This window comes from Crocodylus porosus, unplaced genomic scaffold, assembly GCF_001723895.1.
Source record: "Crocodylus porosus isolate Cpor-Errol unplaced genomic scaffold, CroPor_comp1, whole genome shotgun sequence".
Lineage (NCBI taxonomy): Eukaryota > Metazoa > Chordata > Crocodylia > Crocodylidae > Crocodylus > Crocodylus porosus.
In genome coordinates this window covers 1,531,940-1,547,058 of record NW_017728911.1, presented here as the reverse complement: position 1 = coordinate 1,547,058, position 15,119 = coordinate 1,531,940, and the positions used below count along the sequence as shown (strand labels likewise).

The 15,119-nt window shown below is 55.2% G+C and overlaps 1 protein-coding gene across 3 annotated transcripts in view; it reads left to right on the top strand.

Annotated features, from left to right (window-relative positions):
- AP3B2 (adaptor related protein complex 3 beta 2 subunit) overlaps positions 1–15,119 on the top strand; it is a 54,871-nt gene that overhangs the window by 20,126 nt on the left and 19,626 nt on the right. For all 3 annotated transcript variants that reach the window (XM_019533254.1, XM_019533253.1, XM_019533252.1), the window contains exons 3-15: positions 986–1,060; positions 2,054–2,149; positions 5,058–5,218; positions 7,069–7,135; positions 7,568–7,750; positions 9,180–9,356; positions 9,700–9,797; positions 10,333–10,387; positions 10,735–10,806; positions 11,346–11,408; positions 12,432–12,564; positions 13,119–13,228; positions 14,274–14,450. In XM_019533254.1, the coding sequence (XP_019388799.1) occupies positions 986–1,060; positions 2,054–2,149; positions 5,058–5,218; positions 7,069–7,135; positions 7,568–7,750; positions 9,180–9,356; positions 9,700–9,797; positions 10,333–10,387; positions 10,735–10,806; positions 11,346–11,408; positions 12,432–12,564; positions 13,119–13,228; positions 14,274–14,450 (1,467 nt within the window). The remainder of the gene's footprint in view (positions 1–985; positions 1,061–2,053; positions 2,150–5,057; positions 5,219–7,068; positions 7,136–7,567; positions 7,751–9,179; positions 9,357–9,699; positions 9,798–10,332; positions 10,388–10,734; positions 10,807–11,345; positions 11,409–12,431; positions 12,565–13,118; positions 13,229–14,273; positions 14,451–15,119) is intronic.

Sequence of the window (15,119 nt, the reverse complement as noted above, 5' to 3'; positions counted from 1 at the left end):
GAGTTAGCCTGCATGAACCATCCCCTCCATTTTGCAGATGGGGAAACTGAGGCACAGTAGGGACAAGGGAGATTGTATTTGCTGGCGCTCTACCAGGAAGTTGTGTCAGTGCCTGGAGTAGATCAGGACCCTCCTGCTTCCTGGTCCCATGCTTGTTCCTCCAGACCTCACTGCCTTGTTGGCCTTCCCTCTGCATCAGAAACCACCCTCCCCTCCCATTCACCAGTGTGGGCAGGTCCAGCATCTCCAGTTTCAGCTCTTTGGCTGCCCACTGCCTCTGCTGGGTCAGAGCTGATCAGGCATCTGTGGTCCTTCTGCTTGCCTAGGAGAAGCTGAGAGTCGCAGCGCTGCTGCTATTGTGACGTGTTTCAGTTGTGCCTGGGACCAAGGTGTACATCAGAGCCCCACTGTGCTAAGGACTGTGACCCACCGCTCCCACAGTAGTTGAGGGGGGGCTCCACTTTCTCACCCAGGTTTCATAGTTTCATAATTTCTAGGGTCGGAAGGGACCTGAGCAGATCATGGAGTCCGACCCCCTGCCATGGCAGGAAAGAGTACTGGGGTCAAACGACCCCAGCAAGGTGTCCATCCAGCCTCCTCTTAAAGACCCCCAGGGTAGGAGCCAGCACCACTTCTCTTGGAAGGCGGTTCCAGATCCTAGCTGCCCTGACCGTGAAGTAGCGCCTCCTGATGTCTAGCCTGAATCTACCCTCTGCCAGCTTGTGACCGTTATTCCTGGTCACTCCTGGTCGTGCTCGGGGGAACAGGGACTCCCCCAGTGCCTGCTGGTCCCCTCTGACTAGTTTGTAATAGGCCACTAGATCTCCCCTCAGCCTTCTCAGGTGATGGAAACCAATGGATTTGTAGCCCAAGACTGTGGATTTCTCCCCATGCTGTGGTTTAATTGAATCTCTAATGTGCTCTGAGCCAGCTACACCCCTGCATCCAGGCTGTGTCTTCACGCTCTCCCCTCCCTTCTCCCCAGATGATCGCCCGGGGGAAGAATGCATCTGACCTCTTTCCAGCTGTCGTAAAAAATGTGGCCTGCAAGAATATTGAGGTAGGCAGCTCCTTGGGCATCATGGTGTTATCTGCCAGCGGGGCAGTGTCCAAAGGGACCAGTGCCTGTTGGGTGGCTGCATGGGGTCTGAAGCTGCCCGAGATTCTGGGACAACCCCTTCTTGAGGGAAGCAGCCAGCTGCTCTGAGACTTTGTGTGGCCTCTTACTCTCACCTGGTGGGATCTTCGGTCTCATTCTCCCCCTTGCCCGCTGGGTGAAAGAGTGGGCTTGTCTGGAGGAGGACTGTGGGACAGTGCATCACAAGACAGGGCAGTAAATTGGCCAAGCTGGATTCCATGAGACTGCGTAGAGTTGAGTTCTAAACAGGGACCATAGCAGGCCCAGACTCTGTCCCAAACATGGCAACACAACAGAGGATTCTGGGAGAAGAAATAAAATGCATTTACTGCCCTTCCTCCCAGCCCTGCCAAACTGAGCAAACTCATTCCAGCCTCTGAAACTACACTCCTTTCTGCCCCCTGCCCCTTCCATATACATACACAGATGCTGAGAGCTGGGACTCCTTTGTATCAGTGAAAAAGGAGCAGACACACAGCACATAGCCCTGTACTTTGTATCATGATAGAGTTCAGGGTAGGGTGACCCCGGGGGAAAACAACAGTAAAAATACACCAGTGGAAATTAGTGGTATAGGTGTTGTGTGTCTGCAGTTATTCTGGTATAATCCTGGGCTCAGTGCACTGTCTCCTAGCAGCTCCTTTGCCACCCAGTGGCAAGCAGCTGTAACAGCCAGTCCTGCCAGAAAGTGCTGACACTGCTCCCTATCCCAGTGGAACTGAGATCAGCGCAGAACGATTTTACTACACCAGTGCCAGCATGTTGCATGTCCAGGCCCGGGATCTAGCAGCCGGGACAGTTGCCTCTTTCAATCTGTGCCCATGGGAGCTGGGCACCCTGTGCAGGAGGCTGACGTGATGGGGTAGGGGAGTGTCTGAGGGTGGCACTGAGCAAGGACCTATCTCTGCCTGGCAGGTGAAGAAGCTGGTGTATGTCTACCTGGTGCGATATGCAGAGGAACAGCAGGACCTGGCCTTGCTTTCCATCTCCACTTTCCAGCGGGGACTAAAGGTTAGGTGCTGCAGTCTGTTGTCAGGGGGAGTGCTGGGGTGGGAGTTTCAGTGCGTTATCTTTTGGGTGTTATGAGGGATTGGCAGTGGGTGTTGCCTCCAAGCTCCTGATCATCTTTTGGAAGTGGCAGAAATAGATCCCTCTCTGCTGGTGATTGCAGCTGGTGTCACTGTTGCTTGGGCTTTTTGTGAGATTTGTTAGCTAGACCATGGGCAGGAAAACACAGGGCTCTGCCCTATTGCTTGGGACAGCACTTGCTGGCCTGAAAGGGTTTCTGTACATTCACGTTCTTTCTCTCTTCCAGTCTGGTAGCCTGGTTGAGACCATGCTTGGGGCTTCTAGACAGAGCCAAACCTGTCAGACTACAGAGCCTGACCACACAGCTCTCAGACCCTCCCGGGCTGAGAGGTCCTGCCCACAGAGCAAGCTTCAGGCAGGTTTCCTAGAATCCTCATCTTCTGACCTCAAGTCTCCTCTGGCCTCTCTCTCCACCCCCATCCTACACAGTGCCAGTGCCAGCCTAGTAAAACCTGCTGCCACCTTTGCCCTTTGCACAGGCTGGCACAGACTCTGCCCTCCCTGCCTCCCCACAATGCAGCCAAATGAGAAAGGAGGATGTGAGTGCTGGGCAATGCGCTATGACCCCAACCCCTGGCACTGGCTTGGGGAGTGTGTACAGGCATGTTCTGTCCAGTGCCCAACTCCAGCAGGTGCTTCTGGTCTTCTTACTCCCCTGCCAGGATCTGCCCAGTGCTCAGCTTACAACTCCAGTTCCTCCTCAAGATGCAGGTCAGTCAGGATAGAGAAAGAGATGCATAGAGAGGCTGGAAACATGAGGTTGGAACCAGAGCTGGTGTGATAACTCTGTGGCCTGGGATAGGGGTGGATGTGTTTGGGGGGGAAAGGCCTGTGAGGCCTCTTAGAAGCCCACACTGGACTTGGTCACTTGAAAACTGATAGGGGATGCCCCTGCTGGGCCCTATCATGGTTGATCTGGGCATGTGCCAGTCTGGGCATGGAGCAAGAAGGCCCAGGGTGTAGCCTGGCAGAGAGACTGCTGCACCCAAGCTCCTCTTTTGAGGCAGGGGCCCAAGTGCAGACTGGAGGTTTTTGGGACCATAGTTTCATAGTTTGTAGGGTCGGAAGGGACCTGAGCAGATCATCAAGTCCAACCCCCTGCCATGGCAGGAAAAAGTACTGGGGTCAAATGACCCCAGCAAGGTGTTTGTCAAGCCTTGTCTTAAAGACCCCCAGGGTAGGAGCCAGCACCACTTCACTTGGAAGTTGGTTCCAGATCCTAGCCGCCCTGACCGTGAAGTAGCGCCTCCTGATATCTAGCCTAAATCTACCCTCTGCCAGCTTGTGACCATTATTCCTGGTCACTCCTGGCAGTGCTCGGGGGAACAGGGACTCCCCTAATGCCTGCTGGTCCCCTCTGACTAGTTTGTAACAGGCCACTAGATCCCCCTCAGCCTTCTCTTGTGAAGGCTGAACAGGTTCAGGTCCATAGCCTCTCCTTATAGGGCCTGCCCTGCTGCCCCCTGATCATGCGAGTGGCTTCCTCTGGACCCTCTCCATGTTGTCCACATCCCTCCTGAAGTGCGGCGCCCAGAACTGGATGCAGTACTCCAGCTGCAGCCTGACCAGTGCCTCATAGAGGGGGAGGATCACCTCCTTGGTCCTGCTCGAGATGCATCTGTGGATGCAGGACAAGGTGCAGTTGGCCTTCCTGACTGCGTCCCCACACTGCCGGCCCATGTTCATCTTGGCATCAATGATGACTCCAAGATCCTTTTTCTGCTTCTGCACTGATGAGAAGGGAGTTCCCCAGCCTGTAGGTGTGGTGCTGGTTCTTCCTCCCCGGGTGCATCACCTTGCACTTGTTGGTGTTGAATCCCATCCTGTTCTCATCCGCCGACCCCTTGTAGCATGTCTAGGTCCAATTGTAGCCTATTCCTCCCTTCTAGTGTGCCCACATCCCCCCCACATCTTAGTGTCATCAGCAAATTTGAACAGGGTGCTTTTTACCCCCTAGTCCAAGTCATTGATGAAGATGTTGAACAGTGTGGGCCGGAGGACTGAGCCCTGGAGATCCCCACTGCTCACATCCCTCCAGGTCGAAAATGACCCATCCACCACCACTCTCTGGGTGCGGCCCTCCCGCTAGTTGGAGACCCAATTGACTGTGTAGGTGTCAACACCACAGTCCCCCAGTTTTTTAATGAGAATGGGGTGAGAGATGGTGTTGAAGGCCTTCCTAAAGTCCAGAAAGACTACGTCCATTACTACTCCTGCATCTAAGGATTTGGTGACCTGGTCATAGAAGGCCACCAGTTGGAGAAGAGCAGGTGGTGGCACAGCCAACTCAAGAGTGAGGGGCATGCCCCACACTGGCTGACCACCTGCAGCCCCACCCTTTTCCAGAGGCTTCTGGTAGAGACGCCTGTATGGGCCAGGAGGAGCCCTGGCCAGCCAGCCCCAACCCTGTTGTGGCAAAGCTGTAGGAAGGCCTAGGTTTGGCTCTGATCTTGGGAAGTCCCCAGGGGATAGGGACTGAAGAATCTGGTGCTGGGTGCATGTGCCAGGCAGCAGGGAAGTCTGTTGTGCCCAGGAGCTGCCCCAAGTGCTGGGGTGGTTCTTGCTTTCCTCTCTCCACACCCTCTGGGGATGCTGGAGTTAGTCCCAGTGGTGCTGAACTCAGCAGGCTCAGCACCCGGGCAGCCAGGACTGGTGGGGCTGGGTGTCAGTGTCAATGAGAAGGGAGTTGCATCTCGCAGGGAATCCACTGCTGCTCCAGGAAGCAAAGCAGAGCCCCTTTCCTCCCAGGACAAGCATGTGAGCTTCTCCCTTGCACCCATGGGTGCTGAGACCCTCCCGGACTGTCCCCATGTTGTCCCTCTCTCCGCAGGATCCCAACCAGCTGATCAGGGCCAGTGCCCTGCGGGTCCTGTCCAGCATCCGGGTGCCCATCATCGTGCCCATCATGATGCTGGCCATCAAGGAGGCGGCATCGGACATGTCCCCATATGTGCGCAAGACTGCTGCTCATGCCATCCCCAAGCTGTACAGGTAACAGCCCCTGCAGCCCACGCCTCACCTTTCCTGCAGTGCTCTGCACCACAGCCAAGGCAGGAAGCTAGCACTGCCATACATGACTGGGCTCATCTGCACCCCTTCTGTGCCCTTAGGAGGGTGCAGCAGATCCCCTCAGAGACCAATCATCCTGGCCAAGATTGTAATTCCAGAGCTGTCCTGCTTTGTGCATGGAGGGGCCATGGGTATGTGAGCCTGGGCACTTCCTACAACCCCCACCCATGGCCCAGCTGTCAAGGGAACCCAGTTAGCCACTGCTATAGCTCCACCCTCTCCCAGAGCACTGTGGGTTGCCTCCAACTCCCTGGGCAAGGACTGCAAGCCCCAGGAGGGTGTGAGGTTCCTTCCCAAGCACAGATGGTGCCAAGGAAATCCACAGCAACTAGAAATGAAACCGGCAGCCTAGCAACACCAAGTGCTGAGGAGTGCCAGGCAAAGCGTTGGCTCCCCAGATGAAGCCTGTACAGTAACCAACAGGCCATCAGGACCTTACTGATATGTGGCTAAGCATCTCAGTGCCTAGAAGGCACTATGGTGGGGCAGCTGAGGGTTAGGGTGTGTGTGGGGCAGGGGGTGGTGGTGTTCCTGCTTTTACAGTCCCTCCTTTTTCATAAGAATTTTGGAAAGATTTCCTTAAACTTCCATTTTCAGGGGCTGTGCCATTGCACACTTCATGACTTTGATGGCTTGAGATGCAGATTGCTGGGCACAGGGCAGGACTCCCTGGCCTGGGCTAGGGTAGATGATTGCTCTGGCTGCTTCTGGTCATTGAATGCAGTGGATCAGTAAACATTTCCCCAGACTGGCCTTATGCACTCTTCAGCCAGGAAAGTAACTAGCAAGGACCTGGCTGTAGTCAGCTCTGCCTGGTCAGGGTCACATGGCAGGAGCAATGTAGCAGCTGGACAAAAAGTACAAAGTCAACTTAGTTCTTGAGTTTGGACTCCACAGACATTACCAAGGGGTCATGATTGGTCAGACACAGGAGTGACACTATTGGGCAGGCCAGGCTGGAGCTGCTCCAGACTGGAGGCAAAGGGTTCACATGGATTGGAGGCAGGCAGGGGCAAGGTGGGGCAGTAGGGTAGAGGAGAAAAGCAGGACCTGCTGTTTGGTCTGGAGTACATGCCTGCACATATCTCTCTGGGTAAATATTTGACCCCTGTATATGGCTGGAGTCCTTGAGTAGTTACCCGGGGGGGTGACTTTTTGCCACAGAACCCTCATGCCCCCGGCATCAAGTGCTGTGCTCTGCCCGTTAGCAGATGCAGGGGTAAAAAAAGCCATGTCTCTACCATTCCCACTTTGCTAGAAGGAGCTGGGACCACTCTGCTGTGTGTTATAACTTATAGGCCCTGCAATCCATCAACTGATGGAGATTCTCCTGACAGACACCTGCACTTGGGGAGTAACTGGGTCTGATACCTCAGGTCTGTCACAAAGTCCATGAAGGTGATGCCAGCCCCACGCCCCTGCCTGCTTTGGCTTAAGGCGGGGAGGGCTTTGGCAGTCCCCTATAGCAGAAGTTTCCAACCACCGGGCTGTGGCCCAGTACCAGGCCATGAAGGGTTGGCTGTCAAGTTGTGGCACAAGCCCCCTGCTTGACCCCCTCCCCCACCATCTGTCTACCCAGCCAAGTAGCTTCCATCACCGGCAGCAACATGCAGGGTTAAAGCCCGGCTGGGGAACAGCCCTGGGAGGGAGGCAGCTGGCTCTGCCGCTCCCATGCCAGTCCGCGACTTAAAAACATGTTGGGAACCACTGCCCTACAGCAGTTCCTTACTACTGCTGTCAGCATCCTACTTGGCTGATTCTCTCTCGTGCAGCCTGGACTCGGACCAGAAGGACCAGCTGATTGAGGTGATTGAGAAGCTGCTAGCAGATAAGACCACGGTGAGTGGGGCATAGTATCCTGGGATGGCCCTGGGGAACCCTGTATGGGGCGGAGCTGCATTATTAAAGGAGTTTCTAATACAACCCTCTTTTCAGGCTAATATCTCCAGGCTGCCTAAGAGGTTGACCTGGGCTCTAGCTTCATGAAGGACCCAGTCCTCTGTCTCCCTGGGGACCACTACCTTATTTCATTATCAGCCAATTCCCAACCTGGCACCCTACTTGTCCCATCAGCTGTGCCCTCAGAGCTAGGATTCCTCCCAGGAGCCTGGCCCTGGGGCTTCTTCCTTCATCTCAGGGCTGTGAGGGAGCCTCCCTAGAGACTGGTAGGGAGGGCCAGCTGGTAATGCAGCTCCTGCTGCCACCACCCCTCTGCCTGCCCCACTTACTTTGGCATCTCTCTGTCTCTCCACACCCCCTTCCTGGCTCCAGCTGGTGGCGGGCAGTGTGGTGATGGCCTTTGAGGAGGTGTGCCCTGAGCGGATCGACCTGATCCACAAGAACTACCGGAAGCTGTGCAACCTGCTGATTGACGTGGAGGAGTGGGGCCAGGTGGTGATCATCAACATGCTGACCCGCTATGCCCGCACCCAGTTCCTCAGCCCCAACCAGAATGTGAGTGAGTGTGTGCTGGGGTAGGGGTAACCAATGAACACAGAGCTAGGGGGACAGGGAAGGAGTCTGGGACTGGGACAGGGGCACAAGGAGAGAGGGGACTCATGCCAGGTGTCACAGGCACAGCATGCCCACCCCCTCTTCACAAGTTCTGGGCTTGAAGTCATGTCCAGTCTGTGGTTCCTGAGCTGCATACAGTTCCCCGGGCCCTTTGGCTCCTTCCACCCTTGCTCCTTGCTGGCTCTCAGCAGCCACACATCCTCCTCCCTTAGCTCAGACTGGAAATTGGATGCACGTTTTGATCTGGAAGAACTGTTCACTACTGGAACAGCTCCCTGAGAGAAGGAGAGAAGAGGCCAGCACCACTGGGAGTCTTTCAGTCAAGGCTCAGTGTCCTTTGAAAGATACGCCCCAGCCTGGCTGTGTGGACTTGTGCAGGGGGAGGCTAGGCAGTTGGTCAGACTACAGCAGTGGTTCCCCAGCTCTAGGGAGTTAATGGATCGGTGTCAGCCCTCGGAAAGGCTTGTGGGCCTCCCTGCGCCTTCAGCCTCTCACTTGGAAATGACAACAATGCACAGGTCTGGGCAGAAAGAGGCCCCTGGAATGGGGAGGGAACCAGGCAAGTGGCAGAAGAGCAGGGGCCACTTGTTGTCAGGGTGCCCAGGGCCATCTAAAGGCATAGGCCTTGACATCACTGCATTGCTCAGACACCTGTGCTGGGCCCCTTTGGGGCCACCCAGACTGGACTGCATTGACAGTAAAGCTTCATAGGACTAGCCAGTGGCAGCCAAGGGACTGAGAGTCTTGGGCAACTCTGTAGTTGCTCCAGGGCTGCGCTGGGAAGAGGCTGGAGTGTAGTTATGAACGTGCAGTGGTCCCTGGCAGCCTGGCATTGCTAGAGTGCAGTGGAGCCGTGGCTGCACCCACGTACCCTTGGCTACACCCCCAATGCTGGGGCCATGAAGTAGAACCAGCTATGCTACGGATCCCCAGATGAGGAGTGTTGCTGGCCCTCCAGTCACCAGGGCGATGGCTGGGCATCTTGCCACTTATTCTGTAGCCACCTGAAAGGCCACGGTCACTGTTATGAGGAGCTGAGGACACTAGCGGAAGCCTACCCTTTGCCACCAGGGGATGAGGCAGAAGTGGGCAGGGGCAGTATTAGCTGGGGCATGTCTCTAAGGGTCAGTGCTCCTTGTCACCTTCCCCCCATTGCTGTTGCAGGGCAGACAGGTGCAGTGGGTTGGGAGGATGGAGGAAGTTGCACAGGGGCTGTAGGAGGGTGGCCTGGGCACAAGGAAGTTCCTGTGTGAGAAGGGGGTCCTTGGCAGAGCAGATGCATGAGGGGGTCTAAAAGGAGGGGGCTGGTGGCTGCAGGGAGGGGCTCTGAGGTGGACCTAACACCCCACGGTACTCCCCGTGCTTACAGGAGTCCCTGCTGGAGGAGAATGCAGAGAAGGCCTTCTATGGCTCCGACGAGGAGGATGCCAAGGATGACAAGACGGAAGCCGCCTCCCTGGTGAAGCGCAAGCCCTACGTCATGGACCCTGACCACCGCCTGCTGCTGCGCAACACCAAGCCCCTGCTGCAGAGTCGCAATGCTGCTGTGAGCACCCCCCCACCAGCCCACCACAGCCTCCCCTGAACACTCCCTGCTGGTCCTGCTTGTGGCCAGACCCTTCATCCCATAGGCACCCTTAACTGCTCCTGAGCAGCAAGGGAAGATGCTGTGGCCTGAGAGATGCATGTACACACACCCTGAGAGCATTGGGTGCTTCTGAACCCCTTGTTTGTCTGTCTATTTATGTACAGGCTTAACTGGTAATGAGACTTTGACAAGCAGCTCTGGGATGTCAGCTGCCCCTGGAAGCAGGGGATCCTTACCCAGAGACTGGATTGTCCACCTCTGCTCTTTCTTCTCCCAGTGACCCTCCCGCCTCTCCCTGCAGGTGGTCATGGCCGTAGCTCAGCTCTACTTCCACCTGGCACCCAAGGCAGAGGTCGGAGTCATTGCCAAGGCACTGGTGCGTCTTCTGAGGAGTCACAGGTTGGCAGACACCGCAGCCTCCCCTCCTTTTTTTTACCCTCATCACCTGCTTGGCTCTTGTCCCCATGTCCCCCCATCCTCCTCACAAGTAACCTCCTGGGAATTCAGAAGCAGAGTTCTTTTGCTATATGTGAGTGACATATCCAGGCTAGAGCTGGCACAGCAAGGCAGAGCTCTCATGCTGACTCTTCCTGGCAGCCTGATATGGTGGATCCTGTTAGTGCCATACCAGGAGCATAGAGAGCTTGTGAGATTAGACCTGGATGCAGCCCATTTTAGAAGGAATCTCAGGCCTACTTCAGTAGCAACAGTGGAAGTTTGTCTTGGATCAAGTCAAGCTGAGGAGCTGTTAGGAATGCCATTGGCCCACAGTGTCTGGTGTTTGGATTCCAGCTCTGGCCTGGGTGCTGGGGACAGGAGGGAGATGGGGACAGACCTGCCCACCTTCCTGTAAGAACAGCCTGTTGTATGGATTCCCTTGCCTATTCCCCTCATCCCTGACCAGCTGACTGCTCTTCTCTTTTCTCCCCTGTAGCGAAGTGCAGTATGTGGTGCTGCAGAATGTGGCCACAATGTCCATTAAGAGGAGGGTGAGTGTCCAGTTCTCTGCCTCCCCCACCCCCCAATGAGTTGAGCTAGGCTGGGAGCTTTGTGCGTGTGGATAGGAGCTGACCTGCCCCAAGACCCTGGAGTTGGTGTCTGGTCCCTTCCTCCTCTCCGAGTAATTTCGGCACCATGTGTAGGAACCCTGCTGTAGTATGCCAGTGTGGTACCCTCCCTGACTCCTGCCATACTGGCTCCCAGAGTGCCCAGTGCTAAATTCATTGGGCCTACCTCATGCTCTTGCTAGCTTTTCAGCTTAAGCCCCTGGCTGACCCCAAGGGGTGCCCAGTAGGGGGTTAGGATGCTGCTAATGCCATTGGCTCTGTCTGTGCAGGGGATGTTCGAGCCCTATCTGAAGAGCTTCTACATCCGGTCCACGGACCCCACACAGATTAAGATCCTCAAGGTGAGTCCAATGCTGGGGCACCTGGTCTATATTCATAGATTTCATAGACATTAAGGCTGGAAGGGACCTCGGAAGATCATTTGAGTCCAGCCCCCTGCCCCCAGGGCAGGAAGTCAGCTGGGGTCATAGGATCCCAGCAAGATAAACATCCAATTTTCTCTTGAAGGCATTCAAAGTAGGTTTTTGAACTACCTCCGATTTCAATGTACAGTATCTCCTTCATGGGCCATAGGCCTCTGACCATCAAGCTACTGAAACACCCCTGCCATAGGAGACCTCTGCCTGTATATCTTGTAGGCAGTGGTTGTCTCTGTGTGTTGAGCACCTGTTCAATATGGCCAGACCAGGTGGTTTCTGATGCTTCTGTGATCTTTGGAAGTATCTGCCATTTTCTGGGGATAGGAGGATGTGGGGAAATACATCTGCCATGTGCCACTTACATAGGTGGGTTCATGTCTGTGTGCGCATGTCTGTGCACACACTGTGCTTCCCATTTAAAAGTAATTCCGTTCATTCCCTCCTGTTTTCCTTCCTCCCAGCTGGAAGTTCTGACAAACCTTGCTAATGAAACCAACATCTCCACTATCCTGCGTGAGTTCCAGGTACAGTGGGCCTGTGGGCTGGCTGGCAGAGCAGGGCATGGGAGAGCTCTGCTCTCTAGAAGGTGAATGAGAGGGAGAGGGAGGGGATGCTGTCAGCACAGGAATAAAGGAGAGGGGTTTAGGTTCCTGTATGTGTTGCCACCTACTGGTGACAGAGAGGAATCGTTCACAGCCTGGCAGGAGCTGCCAGTGCCTTCTGCAGTGAGAAACTTCACTAATGTCCAGTAAAGTGGAAACCAAAGTACAGCTCCGTGGTGGCACCTGTTTGAGATATCCACATTGGAGCCTTTGGCCATTCAGCAGACAGTCACAGAAAGCCAATGCCACTCATTTAGCCCAAACCTACTCTTCTCAGACTGTTCCTGACAGAAGCATCTAGGACCACAAGTGCTGGGTGGGCTCAGGGAGGTTTGCCTGTTGTCACATTCATCATTATTAAACACCAAGGAATCCTGTGGAGGTCCTTGGAGGTTTCAGCTCTATTTGCAGACTGTTTTTTTTCCCCAGCCTTTCCCATTCCTCACCCACCAGGTATGAGGAGTCAACATCTAGCTGCTTTGGTTTTGCAGCCTGAGGGCAGAGATGGATGTACTTCTGTGAGAAATGAGGGAAAGCATGTGTGTGCTTTTGTTGCGTCTCCTGTGACCTGTGTGGGGCAAGATCTTGTGTGTTTGTGCAGCGCCTGGCACTGTAACGCCTGATCCTGACTGGTGCTTTTCAGTGCTGTCAGAGTATGAATAGGTCCATAATAATCAGCTGGCTAGAGTTCCCTAAGACTGGGGATGAAAACTCCCCTGGAGGAGACAGTCTGGGGGGGGCTGCCAGTCCCAGGGGAGGAAGGTGATTCCCAGGCACGCAGTGTATGTGAGAACAGGGTTTTCCTAGCAGCCTACATTTCTGCAGCTGGTCATGGTGGTTGTCATGCTCCACTTAGTTTGAGCTCTTAGGGCCAGTGCCAGAAGATGCTGCAGCAGCATCTTGCCCCTATACATGCTAATAAAGCTGCCCTGTCTCTGTCCCCAGACCTACATCCGGAGCATGGACAAGGACTTTGTGGCAGCCACCATCCAGGCCATCGGACGCTGTGCCACCAACATTGGGAAGGTCCGAGACACCTGCCTGAATGGGCTGGTCCAGCTCCTGTCCAACAGAGATGGTGAGGGCCTGAGGCACAGCCACAGGGGAACAGTGAGGGGCAGAGAGGACAGACATTTCCATGGGGCACCTGAGGGACATGGGGCTTAGCAGAGCTTAAAATAGAAGATCTAGCAACCGGTGGTGGCTGCCAGCCCCCCATCTTCTCCTGTAGGGTGTGAGGAGGCTGGGCTATTTCTCTGACTGAAACAGCCTATTGACTAAAACCCTACAGCTGGGTGGTGCTGGCATCACGGTGTTACAGAGCATGACCCAAGCTGGTGCCTGCTGGGCAACGTAATTCTTCAGAGCCCCAATGGAAAAAAGTACAGCTCATGCCAGGTCTGGCTGTTGCTGAGTCTATGACGGATTCAGGGGGTTGGAGTCCTCTGTTCATTCTGTTTGGCAGGAGAGGGTTGTCTCCACCACTCGCAGGGCATGGGTCAGTGGCAGGAGGGATCACCATCTGCCTCTGTTCATAGGTAGAAGGCCTCTGTCTCACCCAAGCTGATCCTGGTGGGGGCAAGGGTATCTCTCCATGCTCAGAGGTGGGGTGGGGCTTTTTCTTGCTCACAGAACTGGTCGTGGCCGAGTCTGTGGTCGTCATTAAGAAGCTGCTGCAGATGCAGCCCTCTCAGCATAGTGAGATCATCAAGCACATGGCCAAGCTGACTGACAACATCCAGGTACAGCCTAGCTCAGAGCTCTGTTGTCCTCGCTGCTGTGTGGGTGGGGGTCCAGCTTTAGGGAAGTGACTCTGGAGGGGCTGGGCCCACAGGCACCCCAGGGATCAGTGCAGGAATGCACTGTCCTTTGTGTCCTACACTGCCCTCATTTGGAAAGGCTGCTGCCTGCTGTTTCTTGCCCACTTCTGGGGCCCATACCCCATGGGGCCTGGCCTCAGCAACTGAGTGCCTGGGGCTGGGAACTGGGTCCCTCAGCTTCTGCAGAGCCTCAAGTTCAGATCCTCCCACATGCTATGAAAACAGGCCTTCCTCTGCCAGCATTGCTTGGCCAGTTTGAGTGTGGCCTCCCACCCACCCTGAGAGGAACTGGCCCTGATTTGTGAGGCCAGTGCCACCTCAGCTGGGCTCACTTGCTCCCTGGTATGGCTCCTCTTGTACTGGGAAGGCCCAATCCCCCAAGCTGTGTGTGTGTCCTTTGGGAGTGACAGCACCTTGCAGGCCTGTTGTCTGGCTTTTTCCATGGGGACACAGGCACACACTCACTCGCCTTGGACACTATATCTGGAGCAGCATGGAGACCAACATGCTACCGCCTTACAAATGGCCCCAAAACTCTTTCCCACAGACTACATTTCTGCCTTGTTCCTGCCTCCCAGGGTCTCTGTCTTCAGTCATGAGCAGCTGTGGGTTTCGGGGGGATCCCAGAATTTTCTGTGCACGATGCAAAGGATTCTGGGAATCATTTAGGCATGTCTCCCAGGCAGGGCCCAGCCTGAGAAGAGGCTGGCTGGGTTAGTTAGCAGGAACCCTGGCCTACAGAGCCAACAGGAGAATATCTGTAGGCTGTAGTCGGACCTCAGATGGGCTGTGCCATGCAGGCATCAGCACGGACATGGCCATGTGGAGCTGGGTTGCTCTTGGCCCACGTATGTCCCTCCAAGGCCTGCACTGCCCAGTTGCTGAATGTCGGGGCTCAGTGGCTGTGAGTGAGTAAGGAGGGTTTGGGCTGGGGTGAGCAGTGCCCTGTATACGTGTGTGTCTGCAGGTGCCCATGGCACGGGCCAGCATCCTGTGGCTGATTGGGGAATACTGCGAACACGTGCCCAAGATCGCGCCTGATGTGCTGCGCAAGATGGCCAAGTCCTTCACCAATGAGGAGGACATTGTCAAGCTGCAGGTCATCAACCTGGCAGCCAAGCTCTACCTGACCAACTCCAAGCAGGTAAAGGGGGAGATGGGCCAGCACCTTGCCCCAACCAGCTCCAAGGCAGCAAACTGCTCCCAGGAGCACCAGGCTCTGTGCCGAGTGGGTTTTGAGCACCCAGAGGTGATGTCTCACTCATAGCTGAGTCAGTGTCCTCTGCAGCAGCCTCACCCTGTACTTGCCCAGACATTGTTACTGCTGTCCATGACCCCACCTTGCCAGCTGGAACAGATCCACAAGTCCCTGCTCTGAGCAAGAGAGCAGGGCACTCTGTGTAGGCATTGCAGGAAGCCTGGCCCCTCCGTGGCTTCTGGGGCACTGCTCTCTAAAAGACCTCCTATGGTGGTTGCCATGCCACACTATATCATGCCAGTGGTGGCTCTGCTCATGAAAAAAACTAGGCCCTAAACAAAGTGGAGGGTGCTGAAAACCTTGCAGAATGGGGCCCAGTGCTTAGGGCAGGCCCAGCCCAAAGGCATAAATGGGAAGCAATAGTGTGTGTGTGTGTGTGTGTGTGTGTGTGTGTGTGTGTGTGTGTGTGTGTGTGTGTGTGTATGGGCAGAGCCAGGCAATCTTACCTCAATCCCGGGTAAGCTCTTTGAAAAAATTATCCTGGCACATATCCAGGAGGGCCTTGCGGGGGAATGCATGCTCAGGGGCAACCAACATGGGTTCATCAGTGGCAGG